This window comes from Azolla caroliniana, unplaced genomic scaffold (assembly GCF_043228905.1).
Source record: "Azolla caroliniana isolate FFs.n. ecotype wild unplaced genomic scaffold, voAzoCaro1.0.p SCAF_11, whole genome shotgun sequence".
NCBI lineage: Eukaryota > Viridiplantae > Streptophyta > Polypodiopsida > Salviniales > Salviniaceae > Azolla > Azolla caroliniana.
In genome coordinates, this window is record NW_028230446.1 from 19,111,846 (window position 1) to 19,129,466 (window position 17,621).

Consider the following 17,621-nt stretch of genomic DNA (forward strand, 5'->3'; position numbering starts at 1 on the left):
ATCAAACATTTCTTGAGTTCAAATCCAAATTTGAGAATCGATCTCATAAGAAATAGAAGCTTGTAAGAAGTGATAGTGGTGGTGAATATATGCCATATAAAATTTGTGATTATCTTCAAAGGAATTTCAAAAATTCTTCAATTCAAATCCATATTTGAGAATCAATCAAAGAAAAAGTAGAAGCTTTAAGAAGTGATGGTGGAGGTAAATATACACCATATAAAAATTGTGAGTATCTATAAAGGAAAGTAATGACGGGATACATAACATTGTAGCATACTTGATCATAATGACTGAACAAAAAAATCAACATTTCTTAGAGTGTGGTTGGACCACAATGGTTGAAATGAATGTTAAAAAGATGTTTTGGGCAAAGCCATGACCATACGATCGTCGATGACCTTAGTTAACTAAATGACAACAACTATAAAAAAGAATACTCTCTATAACCTACTTTTTGGACGAACACTTGGAGTTTATAGTTTGAAAGTATTTGGTTGTAGTTTATTATGTGAATGTGTGTAGTCAAGTATAGGAAACACTTAATGAAAAATAAGATGTATTTTTGTAAAAGTTGGGAATGCAACGAATGGGTATGGTGTTATGGTCCAAATGGCAAGAAAAAACAAACGAAAATGAAGATGACCCACAGATAATCACGGAATTATGTTTCTGTGACATAGATCACGATAGGTGAGAAAACTTGTGGATAGTTTAACGTAACATCCGTTGTTTGTAGAACATTGTAAAGAAATATGAAGATGACTCACAAATCAATCATATAGCTATGCTCGAGTCATGTTGATTACAACAAGTAAGATAACTTGTCAATGTGTTAACATTCATTATTCACAAAGCATTGTTTATTTATGTCAAAAAGTAAGCATTGCATTCAAACCAGTGTGTTGATGACGATGATGCAATTTCAAAAAATGAATTACAACAAATCATGCAAGAATATATGAATACATCAAAGAAAAATGACACCCATGATTTGGTGTTGAGAATTGAAGATCATATTATAGTTTATTGAAGTAGGCGGATCTACAAGGTAAAATAGTAATTGATATAAAGCAAACTTGGTGTGAAGGTTTATGCACAAGGTTATGGTATAGATTACAAGTAAATGTTTTGATATGTAGCCAAAATGTCTAGAATGAGAAATGTAATTTCTCATGAGGTCAGTATGCGGTTTGTAAATGTTTATTAAAATTGTAGTCTAAACGAGATTGCATACATGGTGCAATCACAAGGATATGTATATGGCAAAAATGTTGTATACAAGCTAAACAATGTCCATGTATGGATTGAAAGAAACCTCGTGATAGATTAACAAAGTATTTACAATGTTTGTGAAAGTTGAATCAACAAGAGTTACAATAATTGTAATTTATGTTGATTATCTCATGATCGTGGGAGTTAAATGTTTGTTAATAAATGTTGAGAAGGAATTGGCTTATGAGTTTGAGATGAAAGCCCTTGAAAATTTGTGATATTTTATTGGTTTAGAAGTTGTGAAATGCCTTAATGGTCTTCTGTCACGTAAAAAATGTAAATGATGGATATGGTGAAAGCATTTGTACGGCCGATTGCATACAAAAATGGAAACAAATGCAGATGTGGATGAAAAATAAAGATGCTTGATTGATTATGTACATTGTAAATAAATATCAACAAATCATAGGCAAATTGTTTATAGTACTATTGCTTATGATGTTAGTATTGTTAGAAAAATTATGCAATTGCCTAACCACATTACACATGGTTGCAATCAAGAGAATTATTTTATACATTAAAGACACGACAACTTTTGGATTCATATATTTCAACAATAAATTGTCTCTTGAGTTACGTTGTCATGCAAATTGTATATGAGACAACGCATAAGTGGAATTATGTGTTAATAAGGTAGTGCAACAATGTCATGGATGACGAAACATTCTATACATTTTCCATAAGCACAACTAAAGGTGAGTATAAAGTCGTCGCACAAGCAACTTGAGAATCCAGTTTCTCAAGCGAGGTCCAAACATATAGAAATCTGCTATCATTATGTTCATGAAAAAGGTGTTTCGAAGGGTCGTAAATAGAATGTATATACATTTTGAAGAGTAGATTATAAACATCCTTGTTAAAGAACTTCCAAACTATAGGTTCTTCGAATTCCCCAAAAAAGTTAAGACATTATCATACAAGTATGTTGAATAAAACATGCAACCATATATTTGATAAGCATTGAATGAATTCTATTAATTATTTATTTTGTCTCAACCATCATTAACCATAACATTAAGATATATCTATTTGTGTAACGTATATAACCAATTGCATACAAGAACCTCTTTCCTTGCATCAAGTATGAGAAAAACATCACTAGAGGATTATCACAAGAAAAATATTATGAGCGAAATCACATGTACGAAATAGGTCCTTCTATTTAAAAGATAGCCAACAAATACATGTATCAACCATGAGTTTTAACTCTTCTTGGTTCCGGTAGAGATCCCATGTGGTTTTCTTGGTGCATCGATTAGTTCCAAAATCACCATAATTAAGATGCGTTGATGTATATGTTTAGTATAAACAAATATGACTGTACCGTCCATTCACAATTTTGAATTGTTCATATCCATTTAATCCTCAAATGTAAACAAATTAATACGATTGTGACTTTCAATTGTGTTAAGTTTCATTTGAAACATAATCATGTTCATGATATGTATAACCTTTACATTATTGAAAGTTAAAATTTCAACTTGTGCTCAAAACAACTCCCACCAATCATAACCAAATGACTTGAAAAAGTGTATGCACACTTGCCTTGTTCGATCTCGATATATCAAAACCAGACATTTAAAAAAACAAAATAAAATTGACAATTGTATAATGATGCAACTTGGAAAATCGCTTACAGACCTCGTTTTTCAACATAGACTCTACATTTAAAATATTACAAAATTCCAGAAGTTGGCCTCAACTCAAATAATGGAACATAAGAAAATTCTCAATGATATATTCACCCAGCTAACCTAAATTTGGGGCAAAAGGGATGTATGTCATATCTTGTCATTTGTAAATTGTAAATATTGGAGCTATAAGAAGAATTGTGTTATGGTGGACCATGGTAGTTAATTGATAGTGGGAAATTCGAAGCTTAACATCCCATTGATATCATCCAGTACTTTTAAATATTCACGTATGTGCACATTAATGCGAGTGTTTCATGATGAGATGTATGTGCATTTCTAGGCTATGAAGTGAAGCAAATATGAGCTTTGTGCATGGTCATGGCCCTCTAAGAGTTTAGGGATTCTATTTAGTCTATTCTTCAAAAAACTTTGCCCCTTTGAAGCCAAGTGCGAAAGGCGTGTCCGAGTTGATCCCTTCAAGCATCCAAAGAATGCCACGTAGTTTATCGCTCATTGTTCATGCCCTTTCTATTGCCCAATTTGTTTTAGTTTTGTTGAGAATGATATTCATATGGAATGTAAATAGCTTGAACATTCTCTCTTGGTTTATGAAATTCCCTATTAACCTAACATTATTCTCATGTTTTTTGAATTGGACCTTAGGTTTGGGTCATGCTTGAGTTTGTTGAAATCTTTGATTTTCGTTTATTCCCTTGATTATCGTATTCTAAAACACTCACCCTTTCTTAGTTACATGAATGCATGATGTGAGCCATCTACATGCTTTAACAAATCATGTGTGACTCAACCCCTATATAGCGGGTTAGAAATTGTCAATTACAATTTGGGTTTATGGGGTCAACGTAACTATAACAATTTAGGAAGGGCAAAGGTTTGGTTTACATGGGAACAATTTGATTGGTTGGTGCCAAAAACAACTAACATGTAGAGGTCATGACAAATTAGAGAATTGAATCTCACAATTTCAAACTTGTGATAACCTAAACGATGCGATAATAAAATTGTGAATCTAAAGTTAGAATTGATTTTCAGGGATACGACCCACTTATTGTGAGTTCATAATGATTTTAAGACAAAAGAACTAAATTTCAATGTCAAGATCAAGATCGTGCTTCTTATTCAAAATAGCAACAATTCCAAATCTGTTTCACGTTGTACCAACGACTACCCAGATGATAATGGTTTTTTAGGTTCAAAACTACAATCAATAACAATTTCAAGTCAATTCAATGATAGTTCAAGTAGAATTCTGGCTTCATCTCATCAAAATAACAAATTGAAAAACAAGTACTAGGCAACATTTTTCAAGAGTATCCAAGTCATGTTCAACATTGGGTTACGCATGTATCCCCCACTTGAATAGAAAAAGGCATGAAATTATTTCACGATGCTATCATATGAGCATTCGTTCCTATGAACATAACATCATGAAACAATTCCAAGCCTAATCGATTTTTTGTCCATTGAGTTTTTATCCAACAATAGGACAAAATGAGAACCTCTTTAGAACTAAACAACAACAATTAGTGATCTCAAGCTAAGTCGAATATTGTCCAACACTAGGATGAGAATAAGGGCGTCAAAGCTAAACAACTATACCCAACAACCTCAAAGCCAAGTTGAAATTTGTTCAACAATGGGACAAAAGAGTATAGGATACTCTTCATAACCAAGCACTAATTCTAAATGATCTAAAGTAAACATCTAACACCAAACAAGATTGTCAATCTCATCCAAAAGAAACAACACACACAATGACTATTGCTCTCCTCTTCAGGAACAAATACTAATTCTTAATGATCCCAATAAATCGTCTAGCATAAAAGAATATTGCCACTCTCATCTAAATTATGCAAGCAAACAATGACCATTGTCGCCACCAACAAGAACAAATTGACAACTCTCACGAGAATCAACAACACATTGGATGAGTTTGAGCTAAAATCAGATAACAAAAACTAGTCGAAAAGCAAGAGTGTGGCTCTCATATGAATCGACAAACACCACAGCCATTGTGAAATACTACTGCCCAACACAACAATAGAATTTCATATGTGGGCCGAAGCAAATGTCAAACGAGATAATAGAAACTAATCGAAAAGCCAGATCGTGGTTCTCATATGAATCGACAACCATGACAACCATTGCCAATACTGTAGTCTACTATTACTACCACCAAACAAAACAATCAATAGAATTCAGATGTGGGTTGAAACAAACGATGCTCGTTGAACACGATGGGAAAGCAAGAAACGATACGAAGTTACAAAACACAGACTTCTACCCATTGCACCCCCTCATTTAAGTTTTCCATCTAACGAAAAGGATGAGTCGAGAAAAAGGGAAGAGATTGGGAGGCAATAATAAAGCTCTGGACGACCCCACGCCCACCAGACCTACCTTTTGCCAGACCCGAGCGCTTGCTTGCTGGGACTCGAGGGACAAGTGGGGTCGACGAGAGAACAAAAGGAACCTCCTCTCTCCTCCATGACCTCAATGAAATGAAATGAAAGGAAGGCATATGGCATGGCATGGCTACAAATTAGAAAAGGTTGGGAAAGGCATCTCACCAAGACAAACTAAAACCACAAGAAAATGAAAGAAAAGCCCCTCCCCTGTTTTTCTACTACCTCTTCTTCTTTCTTCTTCTTCTTCTTCATTTTGACCTGTCAATTCCCATCCTCATGTATTTCTTCCTACCAATTAAAGCTCCTCGCCATTTGCTTCTGCCTCAGGTACCCCCCCCCCCCCCCCCCCCTTCTACCGTCTCTCATCTGTGCCTGTGTATCCTGTAAATCTTGTTTTTCCATCATTTGGTTCCATCTCTCTGATTTTTGTATCCTATGCTTCTTCTTCTTCTTCTATCTGTAAATGTGATTTGGCGTTGTTTTCTCATCTGTGCCTGTGTATCCTCTAAATCTTGTTTTTGATCATTTGGTTCTGGCTTTTAACCCCCCCCCCCCCTTCTTCCATCTCTCTGATTTTTGTATCCTATATTTCTTCTTCTATCTGTAAATGTGAATTTGCGTTGTTTTCTCTTTAATGTTTGTTTAAGGATTTGAGTCTTTCTTTAAACATCTCCGATCTCTCTGTTTTGAATGATACGTGGGCCCTCTGTTTTTTGATCCATTAGACTCCTGATCTAAATCACTCTGTTTTGATCTATCAATGGCTTTGTCCTGTTGTATTACCCCTCTTTTCCTAGTGTTGTAGACATCATAGCAAGAAACGTTCGTGACAGATTGGAGACGTTTCAAGTCTCCGTTTTTATTCAAGAATTTTGTCCTCTGATGTAAAACTCCGTTTGATCCAAAAACCTCTGTTCTTCTCTGTCAATACCCTTTTTTTTTGCTCAAAGAGATTAAAGTAAATACGTGTTTGAGAGATTTAGTTGTTTTATTGCTCTCATGATGATGAAGATGATGCCATGGCGATGGCCTGATGCCATGATGACGTAAGCACCCTTACTATGCTTTGCAGAAGGCTCATCCGATCTTGACCGATCTTGACCGATACACCGCTGACGACACCCTCGTGTTAAGCGAGCTTTGCCAATCTTATAGATAAGGTATCCATTCATTTGATGGCATCTGCAAGTGTGAAGCCGGCCATGGCTGCCCCGATCCGAGGCTCTCGCGTCGCTTTCGGACGTACAGAAGGTAGTGGAATAGATCAACTCCCCAAAGAGATGCAAGATATGAAATTGAAAGATACCAAAAGGGACTCTCATGATGACGACGATGATGATAAGGTCATTCTCATGGTCTCAACACATTCTATATTACAGCAATTATACTATATGGTCACATTTTTGTAAACTCTTTTTCCTGAAACCAATGAGTAGGCACAAGAATCTGATGGGACGGCAGTTTTAGAAGGAAGTGGGACAGAGACGGGCCATGTGATAGTCACCACAATTCCAGCTTCAGAGGGACACCCAAAACAGGTACTTATATCCGATAGTCTCTAATGGATTTCCAAATGCTTTTTACTTGATTTCAGCCTGAGGTTTTTGGGCTTTTGAGAAAGAAAGATATATACCTATACGGCATACACCTGCTCATGTTAAGTTGTTAAGTTGTTGAAGCTGCTAACAAAAGATAGGTGCCATCCTAATCTAAATTTTGTAAAAAGGTAAAGGCTTGATACAAGGAATGTACAAGTGGGGTCTTGGCCAAGACACTTGAAAGGGGTTACAATAGATTAGGCAATAGCAATGGATTGTGCATGTTTGCCATGAACCGATGGAACCAACTAGTCACTCTTATCATTGACAGATGAAGGCCATTATTATCTGACATAGAAGGTTTTTCCCTCACTTCAGAGATCTCTCCATCTTGAAGATTTCGCAAAGGCAGAAGTTTCAAACTTAACTTCTTAGATCTCTAGATTCTTTAGCACCGTATGTTCAGTTATATTGATTTTAGTTTCCCTTTCCCAAAGAAAGAATTTTTTTTAAGATCCAAATGTTTATTCAGTCTTATAGGCCATTTTGCCTCTTAAAAGATTTTATATCTTTCCTTCTTTCATCTCATAGATAGTGCATACATACATATATGCGTGCACACACACACACACACACACACACACACACACACACACACACACACACACACACACACACACACACCCCACCTCCCCCCCACCCAAAAAAAAGAAAAATAGAAAAAAAAGAAGAAAAGAAAAAAAGACAAAAAAGAAAAGAGAACCCATTATCCTCATGTATATTTTCAGGGAAATCAAGAAAACCCTCTCTGGGAGTTGGGTAAGTATGTTCGGTCTGGCACTGCTCATGGCCTATGGAAGTAACCCTGTGGTCTGTATGAAGACAAACCCTATGCCTGGGTCCTCAATCACTTGAGGTACAATTTAATCAATGATCTAGCTTGAAAAATGTGAGAACTATGGGCTGCAACCAATGCAAAAAATGAATTTGAGTGGATGAATTATGTTTAAAATTCTGGAACAGTATTGACTGATGCCATCAGTCACTTACTATTACCATTTAAACAAATGACTTCTGACAGTTTCCAGAAAATGGTTTCTGAGATTTCTGAAACTACTGATTAGGAAGAGAGAACAAGAGCGAGAGAGATCATGAGAGAGTAGTGTGCATCATGCAAAAGTGTGCAAGCACATAAATGTTGGAGTAATATTAGTAATGTGCATGATGTAAAAATGGGGAACATAAACATTGGAGACATGCATGATGAAAAAGTAGCATCAGTTATCTTAGAATAGTTGTTTTTGTCTATGTGGACAGAGGTTTCTTACTGAACATTTTGTGTTCTGATGGAGCACTAATCCATAGTGTCGTTTGGAGTAGCCATGGTCCTTTTTGTGCATGCACATGATTTTCGTAGGTTTTTGGAAACTTCTGCTCATGAATAATAATGGCTGAAGCTGAAAATGAATGGAAAATCGGACAGCTTTGGATTGACAGAGGGCGCAAACTCAGTTCTTCAGGTTTTGATGGCTTTTGTGCATCTGAAGTATCTAGGAACAACTTACCGTTCCCTATACACCATCTCAAAATGGTGTAGCGGAATGAAATCACTTGATTCTTGAAATGGCTCATGCGCTTTTTCCTCATCCCTAGTGACTGAATTTCTGGGCTTGAAGCTTGTATCACTGCAGCATAGATCCTGAAGGCTGAAATCTCACTCTGATGGCAACCTACAGAATTCAAACTCCTTTTTGACTTATTACAGTGAAAACCCCCCGGCTACCTATTTTAATATGCATGAATATACTGCTTATGCCCACTTCTGCTTATGCTCACTTTCGTGGGGAGTTTTGCTGGAAAGCTGGGGTGGAAGTTTCAAGAATTAACATTTATGGGCTACTGTTCATAATTTAAGGGTTTTGCTTTTATCAATTCTGATCCTCGATTCATTATTGTAAGCAGGGATGCCATTTCTGATGATTTTTTATTTTAATATACTAACCAATGTGCAAAATATATCGGGTCCTAATAATAAACCTAATCCATGAGATGAAAACAACTCGATTTCTAACCAACTCCTTTATCCTCTCTGACTCTGACTCCAATCCCTGCTCTACCTTCCCCTCCATCTCAACCTCCTATCATGAATACTACTTCCTCTTCCTCTGATGGAGGATCACTTTGGGATTTTACATTCTGAGGTGGATTTACTCTATGGTTCTCAAATCTACAAGATTCACCACCTCCCCTTGATCCTTCAGACCCTTATTGTTCCACCCGATTTCCCACCAAATGACAAATTATTGAGGTGGGGACGCTCATAGATCTTGCTCTAAAGGAACATATTCATAAGACTCTAGCACAACCTGTCCTTGTTAAAAAAAAGTCACTACCCAGTTCTCGTCGGCACAATGTTGTGGTAGTCAATGGACGTGGAATGCAATAACATTGGGAATTGTTCTAACATCTAGCAAAGTGGAAAATCACAGTTGGATCTTAAAAAGATTTATCAGGAAACATATTGGAGGACACCATTCTCTGTTGCAATAATTACAGCTGTCCTTTTATTGCACTTAATCAAGTGTTTTCATGGCATTGTCAAAACTCATCTCTATTGTGCACATAATCCGGTATTTCCATGCCCACACCAAACATATCGAAGCATATTACTAGAATTTTAAGGAGCAGGTAATCACTAGAACCCATGCATGTATTTTCCCTTTCGCCTGATAGTGCTCCTGACATCATTGCAAATGTGGTACAATCAATGACCTTACATGCCATCTTCAACTGCTCTTGATTGGTCCCATCCCTGCTGCTGCAATCTTCTATAAATCCTCATCTACCTTTTCAGCTGAAGCAGGAAAACCTTTTTAAAGTTTCATGTAAATGTATTATGCGTAGCTCTACATGAGCCACGCCCTTCTCCCAATCACTTATAAATTTCATCTTGGATATTTCGTTTATGCACTATTCATTCTCAGTCCACTTTTTCTACGTATCATACATTTATATTTCACAGTTTTCTTGTTCCTACTTATTAGCCATTTTTGTTCCAGAATTTTATTTGTATTCTCAGTTCTCCATGTTACTACTTGTCAGCCATTTATGTTTCAGAATGATCAGATATGCGGTCCTTGATGCCCTTGAGAGATAACGTGCACCAAATTTCTCTTTAGGGTGGTTGGGGACCAAGCCTTCACATGTAGATTTGGGGGAACCTTTAGACTCAATGAGTGTCTGCATGATTAGGAGCAAAGCATCAGTGCCCCAAATAGAATCTGGGCTGAAATGGGTGCAGTCCATATAGTAACTGAGGTACTTCCAATGAGTGATTCGTATCATGTGGGTTTGGGAGCTTCCAAGGCATCAGTGCCCGATAAATAGTCCGGATTGAATGAGAGCAGCCCATTAGTGGCGGAGATCCTTCCAACCAGTGAGATGTACCTTACAGGTTTGAGAGCTTCGAAAAGTACAAGCACTCAAGATTGTCAGTTATGTTTTCAAAACAGCTGGCTGCAGAGGGTACTCATTGTTGGTATGCTGAAATGCAAGAATGGTTCCAATTGTGTGATATAAATATAAATGCACTATCACCGTTCAAAAGAGATTGTAGTATACACACTCAGACATGATCTAAGTGGAAAAGAATAGAGGGATCCAAATTAATATTATTAAATTGGATAATGAAAGGACATGGATCAGTCCACAGTTTTTCTTGGTTGGAAGATGGTCCACTATATAATCAGGCCCACTTATATGGATACATATCTTTGGCATGTGCTCCTCTGCAGTGGTAAGACCTTTTCACATCACCTAGAGATTGAGACAAATGGGTATGCATGCAAAGCTATGGAGGAAACGATCTGCCAATTATGCCATTATGTTTAGGAATTAGAGGAACTCTATGCCATTTTATTGCTTCAAACAAAGATTTTACCCACCCCCGCTCTCCAAGGTAATGGAATAGGAAACCCTTCGATGCTTATGACTATTCTTGATAGAAATAAAGAGTCAGAGAAGTTGTTGGAGAACAAAACAGCCACAAATCTCATCAATAGAGAACTATCCCAACCTTATTTAGCAACTTCACACCTCCATCCCATGCTACAGGTCAATCCATGGCTACACAATTAGTGTCTCAAATGGAACATTTGAAAGGGGTCACCATAGATTGGATTAGGCCCATCACTCTTGTTATCGACAAATCAAGGAAATTATCACCCAGCACCAATGGTGCTTTGCTTGCTTTGGAGACCTCTCCATCTTGGATCAGCCCTTTTGGAGTTATTTCCAAGGCAGAAGTTTCAGTCCATCTAAGTTCAGAATGTTAAGTGCTTAGCAAACGAGATTCTTTGGTATCATAGGGAGTCCTACCGATCTAGCTGTATTTATTTTGGTTTATTGTTCTTAAAGATGAGACAAACCATTGAGGCAATCCCGTGTGTCATCTTATTTTAAGAAGTAATTCCTTGTTTTACATCGTTGAGGTGAACCAAACGTTTCTCTGATGAGACTGAAAGAACAAGGACATTTCAGAATTGGATTCAGACATCAAATGGATATGGTAGATAGAGGGTTGAAGAAGCCTGTATCTCATTGAATAAGAATAAACACGTTTTTTGTTTGGAAACAGAGTGGAAGGAATATAGTGCTCTGGATGATTGTTCCTGAAGTAAGCTGTAAAGGAACCACGTCTTTTGCAATGAAGTCTTGTTGCAGTTATTCTCTCCATATCTATAACACTTCCTATTGCTTCCCGTGCTATGAATGCCTCCATTTCTTTGGAGATCTCTCCTTACTGGAGCGGTCCATGTTGGAGATTCTTAAGTGCTTCTATCGAACTTCAGAATCTGAAGTTCATAGATAACTAGATTCTGTAGTACCCTCTTTTTAGTTATATCTATTTTGGTTTTATTGTTCTCAAAGAGGCAACAACATTTTAAGATGTAATCTCTTGTTCAGTTCAAGAGTATATGTGTATGTATGTTAGGATACACACTAGAGTAAAATGGCAGAGCTTTGGAACTACATCAGCAAATTATGATGATTTTCTGTACTTTAACGAACCAAGTCTGACCTTGGGCCTAACTCTACAGGTTGGCTTTTCAGATTCAATCACTCCAGGCCTTGTTGACCCTTGATCTTGCTCAATCGATCGTATCTTTGGTATCTAACTGCTTGCCTAGAGCTCCTCATCATTTAATTACTGTTAAGAGAAAGATTACAAATTACTCTCAGCTGTTCTCAGCTACAAAAGCGTTAGATTGTTCAATCTTTAGTCTTTCTTTGTAGCACGGATAGAAAAACTGAAAACCTATCAGATCTTTATGGTAGGGTTGCTGATGAGTTTAGCAAGAAAGAATTCGTGTAAAAGTGCTGAACACCCAATGAGTAAATCAGCTTGGCTCATGCTTCTAGATGATGATATTTTGAAGAGATTTGCTCACATTTGGAGGACCCTCACTGTTTTATTATGGTGGTTTTGCAAATAACAGTCGGCAACGGTTCAGTTTGAACCGAACCGCGGCTTAACGGCTTAACAATATAAACGGTTCGGTTCGGTTTCAATGGTTAGAGAAACTGCGGTTTAAATGGTTTTTAAAATTTTTGTTTAATTTGTAATTTCTTTAAACACAATCTTTTTATTTTTAAGCGTAATTCTCACATTTTAGGAAAATCTTTTAAATTTTGAAAAATAAAATTTAAAATAAGGAAAAATTTGAAAATTTGAAAATTGACCCAAGTTAAAAACCGAAACCAAAGTTCAAACCATGAAACTGCGATTTTAACGGTTTAATGGTTTGGATTTTTTTAAACAGTTTAGTTTAAATGGTTTCGTGGTTCGGTTTGGTTCGGTTCAAGTTTCAAAATTTTTAAACGGCTTGGTCTTGAACCGAACCGTTGATGATTGTTATCTGCAATGGAGATATCTTTTGCAATTTTTCATTTATACTCTGGTTTGTAAGTATTAAAGTACTGCACATTCGTTGCATTGCAAATTTGATCAGAAACTTTGGGCCTCTTAAAAGATGTCAATACATCTTGCTTTCTTTCTATCATTTGCAAGATCTAGTTCTCTGTTTGATCACATAGAGTCATCTCCATGTATGTGACTACTGGCAAATACTGATAATTTCTATGAATATGCAGACCATCAGCTACATGGCTGAACGAGTGGTTGGAACTGGGTCATTTGGTGTGGTCTTTCAGGTAAACTTTCTTTATTATGCAATTGATGAAATTGTGAGTAGGTTTTTAGAGGTAACTTTTAGGTTGCTTGTGTAAATATAGGCAAAGTGCCTTGAGACAGGTGAAACAGTGGCTATAAAGAAGGTTTTACAAGACAAACGCTATAAGAACCGTGAACTGCAAATCATGCAAATGCTTGACCATCCAAATGTTGTGGCTTTAAAGCATTGCTTCTACTCAAATACGGAGAAAGATGAACTATATTTGAACTTAGTACTCGAGTATGTTCCAGAGACCATGTACCGTATTGCCAAACATTACAATCGTATGAGTCAACGCATGCCTCTCATCTTTGCTAAGCTGTATGCTTATCAGGTAATTTTTCAGTATAAAAGGACATTTCAACAGTAATGATTATGAGCATATACATTAGCTTAAGAAATCATGATACATCTCTCCTATTAACTTATGAAAGAAAGATATATTAACATCTTTTAAAAGGCCAAAGTTGCTTATAAGACTGAAGAGGAGATAACATCGTAAAATATTTCATTTTTGAGAAGAACAAACCAAAATAAATGTAACTTGCCCTTGACTGACTTGTAGCATTAGTGGACCTAAACAAAGTTGTGGTTGTGTCGTTGTCCTTTAACAACTTCTCTATATAGTCTTGCGTTCTAGCATCATTGTTCTTCATATTCCATTACGTTGCAAAGTAGGCCAAAGCCTTGTCTGAAGAGAAGAGAGGAAGAAAGAAGTGCACAACTGTCCACTTGCATGTATGCACATGCATGTAAGTACAATAGTGCATATCTGTTTATTTAATATGCATTTCTATTTTCTTGGCTGGCATAGATTTGCCGAGCATTGGCTTATATTCACAATGGCCATGGAGTGTGTCATCGAGACATCAAACCACAAAATCTTCTTGTAAGCTCTTTCATAATGAATTATGCTTGCTTTGACATTGCTAGTGCAGCTGATCTCTGCTCTAAACAATTAACATACCCATCATTGAAATTACTATGTTGTAGGTCAATCCGCATACTCATCAGTTGAAACTCTGTGATTTTGGAAGTGCGAAGGTGTTGGTAAGTAGGTCGAGCTTTCCTGTTTTATCACTTCATCAAGCAGCCCCTTCCCACCCTCTATGATGAATACACTCTTGAAGTTGCAACACTGGCTGTTTTATGTTTGAACAAAATGCAGGTGAAAGGTGAACAGAACATTGCATATATATGTTCACGGTATTATAGAGCCCCAGAGCTCATCTTTGGAGCTGTTCATTATTCAACAGCTATTGACATATGGTCACTTGGTTGTGTTTTGGCTGAACTGCTCCTTGGACAGGTACACAAACAAATAATTTTAATTTGTAATACAGGAGATCATATAAATCTTATGCATCCTTCATAGAGTCATTTTGAGAAAAGATGAAAATTCATAAAACAAAAATTGCGATGTCTTTTTGAATTTTTTAGATATTAATTCTATCTTGGTCTTTTCAGCCTCTTTTTCCAGGTGAAAGTGGTGTTGATCAACTTGTGGAGATTATCAAGGTTTAATTTAGTGGCTCAATGACAATTTGAGTATTTGTTGGGGAATGAAGGATTGGTGTAATTTGTAGAAGCAAATGATATTTTTGCAGGTTCTTGGTACTCCAACAAGAGAGGAAATCAAATGTATGAATCCAAATTACACAGATTACAAGTTCCCACAAATCAAAGCACATCCATGGCACAAGGTTAGATCACATTAGCCATCCTTTTCTCCTTTATCTAGTTTAATTCATAAATCACTAATTCTGTTGCTAGTCTTCAGGTCTTTCCTAAGCGAACACCTCCTGAAGCTGTTGACCTTGTCTCAAGGCTTCTTCAATATTCACCTAATTTGAGATATACTGCAGTGAGTATTTCTCTTTATTTTTCCTGATTCCGAGTAGAGAGTAGCTTAATCATTTGAATTTGTGTTGATTAATTCGACAGCATCTATGGGGTTAAACCCTATGTTTTAAATAAGATGTAGGCATAGCTATGGATGCTATACTCTTAGATGTGATTGACACCACATGTGGCCTAATATGTGGTTTGTTCACTCTTTTTAGTTTTTGATGAATAGAATCAAAGTATAGGAGAGTTCTCTCTTGGATGTATATCCATAACCCCCATACATACCATGTCCATTTGGGCTCATATGTATGTTTTGACAACATGATGGATAATCAGGCCATAAGTCCCCACTTATATGGAGATCTATTGTTTGTTTAGAAAGAAAAGAAAGATGGAAAGTTGTCAGGTAATATTGGCCTTGATTTTCAGTAAAGATGCTTAATAGAAATGAGAAAGAAAAAAAGAAATATACATTTACGTCTCATCAAAGAAGAGCATAATGGTATTATGACACCCTATTCCTGTTATTTTATCAATATGAGTAGCAAAAGATAAATATGTTTCCTACTCAAGCTTCCTAAAACCAAGTTACTAAAATGTTGTGATGAGTTTTGTACATGATACACAGCCAGCCCTTCATTACCAGTAAACCCTCAGGTCTAATGTCTAAAACCATCAAAGATGGTCTCCCATCCTTGACAATCTGTGCAATAAAGGCCAAGAGACTTTATATAGATAATGGTAATTACTGGATTCAGATAATGGCAGTCACGAGATAATGGTAATCACTAGTAAGGATAATGGCAATTTGAATAGCCCTAAAAAAGAAAAGTCATCAAAAGTTGAAACTTCTTTAAGATCTTCAACTTGAGTCATAAAAAATTGAAATTTCTTTGAGATCTTGAACTAGGAGGCATGTATGTCTTAGGTAATTTAATGTGGAAAACTATATACTGTTCTCTATCTATTTATTTCCCCAGTGAGCTAGATTGCTCGACTGTATTTGTAATGTGGTTTTCCATTCATGTAACAAAAGCTCTTTAGAAAGTTATTGCAAAGACCAACCATATTCTCAAGAATATGGTACAAACCTATGGTTGCAATTGTTTTCCCTCGTCAAAGAGGAAATATGTCCATTGTAATTAAATATGTGTGATATAAATGGATTACTATATTAAGTATAATAGTTATCCTTTGTTGGAATATAAGGAAATATATATTTTTATATGCTTTGGTGGTTTGATGCAGCTGGAAGCATGTATACATCCCTTTTTCGACGAACTCCGTAATCCCGACACACGGCTGCCGACTGGACGGCCACTTCCTCCTCTATTTAACTTCAAACCACAAGGTAAATATTAGATTACATGGATGTGTATGTGTGTCTATATTCTTAAATGTGATATAACGGATTTTTTAAATGTGATATTCTTAAATGTGTGTCTATATAACGGATTTTTTTGTTCAGAACTAAGGGGAGCGACTCCAGACCTCCTTCAAAAGCTGATGCCGGCACATATACAAAGGCCAAACCAATTGTTACCTGTTTAAGAGATGATGATTATGAGCTAGTGGGCTATTTTTAAATACATATGAGAAATTAAGTCTTTTTTTATCTCACTGAAGTAAGAAACATGGTGATCACATTTATGTGGTGTTTTCTCTTTTATCACTATGGTTTCTGTATGTTCATGTACAGATCCACCCAGAGACATCGTTTGCTAAGTACCTTTGTCACTTACCTGCAGACCTTCGTTGAGATATTAAATCTATGGAAAATTCCTTCCAGGCGATGTCTTTCAAACTTGAAAGAATGTATTTTACATTTAAGAATCTGTGAATGAAAAAATTATTACTATCTGCATGTAATAAAATGTGTAATAAATTTAAGCGTATGCCCTGAATGAAATTTTATTGCTATCTATCTTCATATAATAAAATCTGGAATTGAGAGGTACGATTGCAAGATTCATTGAATATGGTTCATCTCGGTTGACTATTTTGAAAGATTTTCATGAGGTTATATAAGGTAATAAGGTAACAACTGAATTTACATTGCTTAACTGGAAATGCTCACAACAGAAGGTACAACACTACCAAATTTGGAATGTATTTATTTAAATGATTTGAATTAGGGTATTATTTATCCCAAACATTGTGCCTAGCAATGGGAACTATTAAGCCATTTAAACCAAACCATTAAGAGAAAGTACACCAAGCTATTTAAACCAAAATCATTTATGGAAAAGTTGAAATCAAACCAAACCATTCAAGAAATTTTTTTAAACGTAACCATTTAAATCAAAGTAATTAAAAAACTAAATAGATAAGTTGATTTAATTCAATTGGTAAAAAAGCATTAATCAAACTATTAAATTAAATAAGCATTTAAGTTAAATTAATTAAATTATTAAAAAAATATTTTTTAATCCATTGAATTACATAAATATTTAAGATAAATTAATTAATCAATAAAATAACATCAATTAAACCATTAAGAGAAAAGAAAGTTAACAAACAAAAAACCTTTCAACCAAACCACTTAAAAAAGCCTTTAAACCTATAAACCGATAAACTAGAGTTTAAAACCCAACCGAACTAAAACCGAACCATTTATTAATAATCCAAACCAAACCAAACCATTTAATTATTTTGGAACCAATA

At 35.8% G+C, this 17,621-nt stretch overlaps 1 protein-coding gene across 1 annotated transcript; it reads left to right on the plus strand.

Moving 5' to 3' along the window:
- The first annotated feature begins 5,796 nt into the window (after positions 1-5,796).
- On the plus strand, positions 5,797-16,815 carry LOC147858319 (shaggy-related protein kinase epsilon-like). Its single transcript, XM_087327464.1, has 12 exons — positions 5,797-6,681; positions 6,775-6,876; positions 13,030-13,089; positions 13,171-13,443; positions 13,924-13,998; positions 14,103-14,159; positions 14,278-14,418; positions 14,577-14,627; positions 14,717-14,812; positions 14,890-14,973; positions 16,206-16,308; positions 16,426-16,815. Exons 1-12 carry the CDS (start codon positions 6,514-6,516, stop codon positions 16,506-16,508), a joined length of 1,293 nt encoding a protein of 430 aa, XP_087183590.1. The 5' UTR covers positions 5,797-6,513; the 3' UTR covers positions 16,509-16,815.
- Positions 16,816-17,621: the final 806 nt, after the last annotated feature.

Coding starts and splice junctions, on each gene's coding strand:
- LOC147858319 (XM_087327464.1), top strand. CDS start 6,514: ATGGCATCTGCAAGTGTGAAGCCGGCCATGGCTGCCCCGATCCGAGGC. Junction 14,419..14,576: donor CTGAACTGCTCCTTGGACAG/GTACACAAACAA, acceptor TGGTCTTTTCAG/CCTCTTTTTCCAGGTGAAAG. Junction 14,974..16,205: donor CTAATTTGAGATATACTGCA/GTGAGTATTTCT, acceptor GGTTTGATGCAG/CTGGAAGCATGTATACATCC.